Below are 9155 nucleotides of genomic sequence, written 5' to 3'. Positions count from 1 at the left end.
GAGTACATAAGGAGTCTAGGGAACCCTTTAGGATGTCATTGTCAAAAAGCATCAACATACAATTATATAATTTTTACAACTATTTTGACCACAAGAAATCATATTAGTTATGTATATGGTCTAATGATAACATAGTTTCCTTGCAAGGAAAGAATCTTGGATTCAATTTCCTATTATTACCAATTCTTTTTCGTTCCTTTACAAAAGCCTCTACATTTAGCCTTAAGAATAATTCAAATTTAAAGATTTAATATTTTCAATGAAGATTTTTTAAATATATATTTTTTGACATCTAACATGTTGACATAGTTTCAATATTCAATGTATAGGCTTTAACTTTTTTTCCAATGCATCAACATAAGAAATGCATATTTAAACGAAATATATTGCCTTAAAATAAATTTCATAAGGGACACTTAAGTCTTACTTTAAAAGAGTAATTTCATTGAAATCTTTCAACTTTTGTATTGTGCATGTATTTGAAAATATTTATGTCAATAAATTTCTAGAGTGATGATACACTTTCATGTATGTGTAACAACAAGTGTGTATGAGTTTATTGTATAAATGCATTGTATAATCAACATTAATGCGTGTGTAATTGTGGAACCTACAATAGAGAACTACGTGTATAAAAGTTAGGAGAATATGGATATGGAAGATGATATAGAATTTGTTGTGTACATGTTTTGAAAAATATTGATTGGGATGTTATTAACAAAGTGTAAGTCAAACTATATCGACTCCCATGTTGCAATCTATTTTTATAGTTTCTCCACATAGATGAAACACATAAATGGGTCTCATCGTAAAACAAATCAAGGAAGCAAAGCTCTAGCAATATGCCCAATGGCATGGGGCCATCAAATGGTTCAATTTCAACAAACATTGATAGGTTGTTATGGTTTGCATTGACCGATTTATTATTTGATATCCTTGTTTGCATGAGAAGGATAAACTCACCACATGAAACCCCTCTAAGTATTTCAACATAACCTCTAAGATTACCTTGGTAGGCCCTTGCGATTATATCACCTATTTTGATTTGAATTTAGTTTTGCTAATTTAATAAATAGTGGCTCCCATGGTTGTTGCTTTTGTTGTCAATGGCACTACTACTTTTGTGATTGCTTTCTCTTTCCACTCTCATTTGTTGCTTTCAAACATAATGCTAGCATCAATATGGTGCAAGCATATTTAATTTTGTGTGCGGGTGAGAGTGGCAATTGAGAGACATTATTGCTCTCAACATTTGTCTGGGCTTTATGTGGTGGAAAATATTTTGTTATTGATCTACTAGAAGGTTTCTTTTGCCACTTTGTTGGGGGTTTCTGTTTCCATGTGTGCAAGATATCTATATATCCACTTGCATCCATAGATAAAGGCCAGGAAGGCTAATTGTTGTGTAAATTTGCTATGATGCATATTGACAATACAGCTAATGGATCAAGGTCTTAAGCCCTTACTATATGTATTACCCTTTAACTTCTATAGTCTAAACCTAATAGTGGCTAGTAAAGTCTTTTATGTAATTTTAGTAGATTCATATTTTTAAATATATTCCAATTTGTGATATTTTTTGCTTAAAAAGGGCTAAGTTGTTTATCTATTACTTGACATCTATAGTAGGAATATGATGGGATTGAAGGATTCACCCTTTGTTATCCTTAGCCATTTTAGAGTTGTAATGCATTACTATGTGAAATTGTCCTCCAATGTTATCTTTGACATTTAGTTTGGCCTATGGTAAAACAATTCTCAATTCACATTGACTAACATTAATGCCCTCTCATGGGCTTGTCACAAATGCATGGGAGGAATCTTTTAGCCAAAATTAGTGTATACATAGCTTGTGGTTTTCTATTATGCATTATACCACTATTGAAATCTAGCAAAAGTTTCCAAGGTTTTGTTATTCAATTCATGTATCTTACTTGCTAACACCAATTGTATTTTAATAGAACTACAAGACGTTGTTGTCCAAGATTGCATGGCCTAATATTTGATTTTTAATATTCGATATCCTTGTATGTGTGAGAAGGACAAACTCACCCCATGAAACCTCTCTAAGCCTTTGAACATAGCCCTGTTATCTTGGTAGGCCATTGCAATTACATCACCTTGTTTTCATTTGAAATTAGTTTTGCTAATTTAATAAATAGTGGCTTGCATGGTTGTTGTTTTTGTTGTTAATGGCCATGCTACTATTGTGATTGCTCTCTCTTTCTACTCTAATTTGTTGCTTCTAGACATAATGTTTCCATCAATATGGCAAAAGCATATTCAATTTTGTGAATTTTATTAACATGTACGTTAATGTCACGAGATTTTGATCACAAGGCTTTCCTTTTTCTAATAATGGTTTTTTTTTGGGGGGGGGGGGGGGGGGGAGTAAGTTGCATGTGTAACAAGACATGAAAATATGTGGGTTACATTCCAATATATTACATGAATATGTTTACCCAAAAATCAAAGTAAGTTGCATGTGTAACAAGACATGAAAATATGTGGGTTACATTCCAATATATTACATGAATATGTTTACCCAAAAATCAAAGTAAGTTGCATGTGTAACAAGACAAGAAAATATGTGGGTTAAATTCCAATATATTACATGTAAATATATCCATAGAATATGCCCTTTGTCTCAATAAGTTAGTTTGAGCATATTTTATTGAAGTAGGAATATCCCAATTGGTGTTATGATATTTTTAGTTAGTATTGCCTCAATTATCTCACAATATAATTGTATTTGCTTGGATCCCAAGTAGAAGAAAGCCATGTGGCTATGAACATAGAGAGGTTAATCATACATAAAGACATAAGATGACAATTTGTGCAAGTTATGGGTCACTTAAAACTTTTACCAAAATTTAAAGTTGAAGCAAATGAGCATTAGTAGGCATCCAAAATCACTTATATCTAGATCATGGGGGCCTAATGAACAAGCTTTTTTTTGGGGGGGCGGGGGAGAGAGAGAGAGAGAGAGAGAGAGAGAGAGAGAGATTTAGTCCATCACATGACCCAAAACACTCACTTAGATCTAAACAAAAGTAGACAAGAGGAAGGACCTCATCCCACGTACCTCGTATAGTGGCGAATCAATTGAAACCTTCATGGAGTGAATGCACTACTCCAAATAGGGCCTTTCATATGATTCTTGGAAAACAATTTAGAAAGGCATACTTGAAGAGGCTTTGCAAGACACTCTGGGCTTTTCTTGGTCTAGCATTAACTTAGCTACAATTTGCATAATGTATAGTATGACTTGCTTTTGGAATGCAATCGCATTCAAAAACTCAATGCATGTGTTTGGTCCATCACATATCAAGAGATCAAAAGTGTAGTTTCAATTTTGATAGTTATGAATTGATAACATGTAATTCATTTCCATTTTACGACTCCTTTCACCTTGACTTGATTGCATGTTGGTGACTTGAATTGACTCTGAATCTTTAATAAGGAGAGATGACTTAGCAAATGAATAGGATAGTACATTGTAATTTCTTGTTCTTATGGTTATTATGTCTTCTTTGAATAAAATGACATCTCTTTGAGTTTATGTAGTGAAAGAAGATATTATTGGTGTTATTTATTGCTAGACTTCGATCATAGGTGTTTGACTAGCTTTGGAATATAGGCTAGAAATGTATTTAAGAGAAAATTGTTGTCCTTATTGAAGCATTTTTATGGAACATTCTAATTGTATGAGAAAGTAAGGGATTCGATAGCCAAGTAAAATATACATTGTGTGGTCTAATATGTAGGTTCTAAGAATGGATAAGGATGGTATAAGAGCATGGGAAGCAAAGGAAAGTATGAAATTTAGATTTGGTGTGTGAAAGAGGATGTCATCTAAAATACCTTGTCCAATGCATGATTAGGGAGATGAAGTTATCTAACATACCCCGTGCAACGCATGGTTAGCAGGCCTAGCCGGCAAGCGAGGTATTACATTTGGAATAGAGGTCATGGAAGGAGAGGGGTGAGGAAGAGTAGATGGAGAGATGGGACATGGCAGGGGAGAGGGAGGGAGAGTGGGGGAACTCTACCTCATGTGAACGAGAGGGGTGAGGAAGAGTAGATGGAAAGGTGGGAGATGGCAGGGGAGAGGGAGGGAGAGTGGGGGAACTCTACCTCATGGAAGGGCGAGGGGGAGAGGGGTGGTGGAGGGGGGGAGGAGGCGTGGCGGTGGGGGGATGCGGGGCCGGGCGGGGTGGCGACCACAGGGCCATTTTTGCGTCTGATTGGCTGACGCTGGTGAGGTTGCTGCTGCTGCTGTTGGCCCACGTGGGGAGGGCCTGATGGCACCACGTCCTCCAGAGGCAGCCGACAGCCTAGCTTGGCAGGGATGGCGGCCCACCTGCTACTGGGCTTGCTGCTGCCGCGCAGCTCGCGGCGCAGCTGCGCGCACTCTCGCTCCAGCTCTGCCACGCGGCAGCTCAGGCCCGCCGTGTTGGCGCCGGCCCCACCACTCTCGGCTCGCAGGGCGTACGGCGGCGGCGATGTGATGGAGGGAGCAGAGACTTCGTCGACCTGTCCGACGATGGGCCCGCCGCCGCCACCCAAGCAGCCGGCGATGGTGTCGCGCAGCTGCAAGTGCTCCAGGAAGAGCACCTGCACGACGGTCCTCAAAGGCAACCTCTCGTTCTGGGCCACGTGCGTGCAGGCCTCCAGCGACAGCTTCTGGCAGTCCAGCACGCTGCACACCTCCTCCCTCTCCCTCTCGCCCAGCCATGCATGCGCCTGCGTGATGCTAAAATACATTCCATTCAGACTTAGCACCCTTCTTAATCAATCATTAAACCGCCAAAACCTCGTATTTTATGCTCATATATATATAGAGAGAGAGGAATTTCCTTATTGTCCTTTTAAACTATTGGTGTACTTAACTCATTCTTTGTTGCCTATCTTTCAAATTTAGGTGCCTAAGGGAGGAGGCACTTTAAGAGAGAGAGAATATCTCCATTTGTTTCAAGAAGTCAAATATGACCTCAACTTGTAATCAACCTTGCATCAATATCTTTTTGCCTCTTGTTTCAAGATTTCAAACATGACAATAACTTACAATCAACCCTACATATCGTCATCATTGTAGTAATGGCACTAGCCTCTAAAGACAACACCATCACCATAGTAATAGCCTTACCCTCAAATTGCAATGCGTATAAATATATCTTAGATCGATACTTCAGTTGCCTCCAACCTCCATGCATCAACCCATGGATCGTAAAAGAAAAAGAAAAAGAAACAAACAAAACACATGTGCATAGACAAAACTTGAAAATGGAGACAAGATCCTTAGATATCTTGCTAATGCAATTCAACTTTGGAAAGGCCCAAGGCTTATTAGATGCAAAAATGCCTCTACAATCATTTCATCCAAGTAATTATGCATGTGACCAATCCTCTAAGAATGATTGAGACCTCTTTTGTCTTGTGTCATCAATACTAAAGTACCATTGGTCTCCTTCCATCCTAGGGTCCTTACATGCATTAATGCCAGATTCAATTGATTGATCAAGATTTGCATAGTAGAATGAACATATGGCAATTATATTTCCTCTTGTAGCTTATGGGCTATCTAGGCTTCCTCTTGTGGCATATGGGCTATTTAGGCTTCTTCTAATTATGTTTAGGGAAAACATAGGGTTTTGCAACTTTGGACAATTGAGAAGAATGAGTTGATAATATTGGTAAGCACTTAGAGGATATCCTACATTGCTCCACCTATGTTAATGAAAATGTAGGACTTGCTTTTTCTTGTTGAAGGATGTGTGATGGTGTAAGCATATTCTCTCCATGCATTGCTTTAGGTTTATAACACTTAAAGAGGAGTTCACAAGCACTAGCATAAGCATACAAGGTGGTCCATGATTGATGTGTGAAAGTCTTGAGTTGCATAAGACAATGGCAATAACCAAACCAATAAGACGCCTTTCACACAATGCCTAGTTCTAATAGATAAGCCTAGTTCCTAAAACTCGGCATATGGAATTCTAACTATGCCAAAAATGAAAAAGTTAAGAAAAAGAAAGATTTATTTGGATGGGCAAATGTCTACAACTAGAGTAGTGATAAATGTCAAAGGTGAAGTCTTACCGTAAAGTGTGAAGCCCCTCTAAGGAGCCAAGCTTTTGGGTGAGGATCCTTCGGTAAAAAGTTAAAAAAAACGTGGTGAGGAAGGAGTGTTCTTTGTAGGTAAGCAATGACTTAGGAAGTTCCTTTTGTAGGTGCTGAATGTGATAACTACCTATGTAAAGTGTGAACTACAAATGTGTGTTCTTTCTTCTTGTTTTGTGGGCATTAAAGGTGATAGCTATCTAGGGACTCGGGAGTGCCTCTACTTACTAGGTGTCAATGATATGTGGCATGTGCTCTTATTCACCTAAAGAGTGAAGGGCAGGTAAGGAAGTCTCTTTATTACCTTCAGGTGCCTTTGATGGCAACGATGACTGAGGACTGGAAAAGGAAAGGCGAGCAAATTAGCGATGGAGGTTACCTTCAAGTACACGTCGACGGCTCTGTAGAGGCCATCATCAAGGACCCTTGCATGGTCAGGCAAGGCCTCTGCCAGAGCTCGGAACCCAGAGGGCTTGAGGCTGGCATCAGGGGCAACCTCGGCCAAATAAGCATCCCAAACCTTGGCAAACCCCACCAATTTAGGCCTCAATTTGGCAGGTGGCGAGACCACAGCCACATCTAGTGGAGGTGGGCTGGCAGCCTCACTCTCACCCCTGCTGCTGCTGCTTCTGGCTGCTATCCTATCCTTGCCTGGCCCCCCTACAAAATGCTCCACTATCCTCTGCACACGATCAATGTCATATAAGGTCTCCTGTGTGTGTGAGTAGCTTGGTATCAGTAGATCATCCAGTGTGGCTTCCTCTAGCTGCCTTGCTATCCTTCCCTCTAGACTGGCCTTGCAGGCTGAGCTTGCATTCAGAATAATGGCAATCCTCAACATCCCAGATAAGAACTTGATCGGCACCACCCCTCCCTCCATCGGCAGCAAACTCTCCATTGTCTCCAGGAGATACACTTGCTCAGCCTCAGATGGAGCTATCCCACCGTACTGCCCTGCTGCCCTTGACTTACTGGGCTTGACATAGCCACTTTCTTCTCTTTCTTCTTCACCCCTTCTACTCAGCCCAGGTATGCATTTCTTTGCATGGTACATGACAGCTCCTGCAATGCATTCACTCCTCAGCCCTCTCTCCTCCATGGAGAGTATCACACACTTGAACAGAGGCAAACTCAAGGTGGATATGTCCTCGTACCACCAATCAAACCTTGAATTCCTGGGCCTTGCACCTGTGCTTATGCCATTCCACAGTAGAGTCCCATCCGGACTCTGCAGCGAGCATTTCTCTGTCATTGGCCACCCGAAGAAGCTTGGGTCTGTGCATGCCTTCAGAGTGAGGGAATCCACACACCTCTTCACTATTTGCAACTCTTCTGCTAAGGGTAACAAGGGCTCACAGGTCTTGAGGGCTCTGATTGAGTCCTTCCAGCTCTTTACCACCACTTGATTGAGGAAATTCTCTGTCAATGCAATGAGGTTCTTGTCGCCATACTCCTCTGTCATCTCTAGATATTCTGCTGCACACCTCAGGGCTGCCACATTGCTTGCCATTACTTCCACCTTCACCCCATAACAGAACTTTGCAGCTAGTTCAAATGCTTCAGGACCACCTGGCATGGCATGTAAGGAGATGCACAACATGGCCTTTGTAATGTCACCATCACTATCGTCATCATCATCATCATCATCATCAGCAGCAGCAGCAGCAGCAGCAGCAGCAGCACCAGGTCTGGCTTCTGCAACCAGCCTTGCAAGTCTGCCACTCCTTGATATAAGAGGAAACTGCAGCAACACAATATGATCACAATCATCAGTCACAGTTTGGGATCTTAGACATAACAGTAAACTTCAGAGACTGTGCTCACTAGCAATACTACAGATGTAACACATGGAGCTCTCCAATCCTGTGGATGGGATTGCAGCTCTAGAGAACTTCATCAAGTGGACTTGACCGCGTTAATCCCATGCAGAACCTATTGTATGTATGATTAACTCTGAATGGTCTATACTAATCTTCATGCAGAGGAGATATGCTTATCGTGATTCATCGGTAGGGAGGCATAATGGTAATGGAGCCTATCCAATTGCTTTGGTCTAACGATCTAGAATCTCTTACCAGACTGAAGATCGAGCTGAGACACAGGCATTGATCCTAACTCAACGACAACCATGGCTTAAGGACTCAAGCAACATAGTCTTGAGTCACAAGTATCTGATCAGACCACCATAGCATTAGTAACAAAGAAGGAAATGGAAAGTGACTAATTGTACAAACCTTGTGGAGATGGAATAGCATCTCATCCACCTCTATTGTAATATCACTTGGAAGCCCTGTTGTGCAAAACCTGCCAGATCTTTGTATGTCAGTCTATAGATCACCAGCCCCAGCAATCACATGAATGAACGTTCACTGGATAGTACTAGACAGAAACCATATATACCAAGCTTGTCCCTTCCGTTGGAGAGCGCCATAGTTAGTGCCCCATTTTGCTGAGGTCATCTCCATGTGTAAGATTGATGGACGCTCTGAGTAGGGAAAGGGTGCAGGAGCTCAAGGAATGGGAATATTATGTCGCTCTGTTTATTATCTGTGTGTGAGTATGTGTGGAATGAGAGAGAGTGTGAGATGGCAACCAAAGAACCCATGGGTATAAGATTGGGCTCCCAGCAGACCTTTTCGATGATGAATGGAGAGGACCCCACGTTCATAAAAGACTGCAAAAGAAAGATGGAGGAAGAAGAGACAGGCAAGAAGCACGGGAAGATGGGAACAAGCTGTTTGCATGTTTGTCTCACAATCCCCTATCACCCAAGTGACCCAACACAACTCCTTCACAAGCGCCCCCCCCCCCCCCCCCGGAGAGAGAGAGAGAGAGAGAGAGAGATGCTATTGTTAATAGGGTAAAGGGGCCAATAGATTGTCATCTAACAATCTTCCATTATTTAAAATAAATTTCAAGTGAGTTGCATAAAAAAATTTTAATGTTCAAACTATTTATATTATATAGAGTTCAAAGAAAAAATATTAGGATATTTTGATAATTTTATCAAGTAGCTTTAGTTACAAATGAAA

At 40.9% G+C, this 9155-nt stretch overlaps 1 protein-coding gene across 2 annotated transcripts; it reads right to left on the bottom strand.

The window, feature by feature from the left end:
• Positions 1–3570: 3570 nt before the first annotated feature.
• On the bottom strand, positions 3571–8911 carry LOC148014935 (BTB/POZ domain-containing protein At1g30440-like). 2 transcript variants are annotated; one of them, XM_087665367.1, is made up of 4 exons: positions 8524–8911; positions 8358–8427; positions 6503–7864; positions 3571–4746 (listed from the first exon to the last, which is right to left on the bottom strand). In XM_087665367.1, exons 1-4 carry the CDS (start codon positions 8586–8588, stop codon positions 4054–4056), a joined length of 2190 nt encoding a protein of 729 aa, XP_087521493.1. In that variant the 5' UTR covers positions 8589–8911; the 3' UTR covers positions 3571–4053. The 2 variants fall into 2 exon arrangements, with proteins under 2 accessions (XP_087521493.1, XP_087521494.1); XM_087665368.1 differs by having other exon boundaries at positions 4225–4756; positions 8524–8910.
• Between the last annotated feature and the right edge of the window lie 244 nt (positions 8912–9155).

The sequence above is a fragment of the Lygodium microphyllum genome, chromosome 24 (assembly GCF_053477565.2).
Source record: "Lygodium microphyllum isolate KBCC chromosome 24, Lygodium_microphyllum_v1.1.10, whole genome shotgun sequence".
NCBI classification, from domain to species: Eukaryota; Viridiplantae; Streptophyta; class Polypodiopsida; order Schizaeales; family Lygodiaceae; genus Lygodium; species Lygodium microphyllum.
This window is presented reverse-complemented; position numbering and strand designations above follow the sequence as displayed.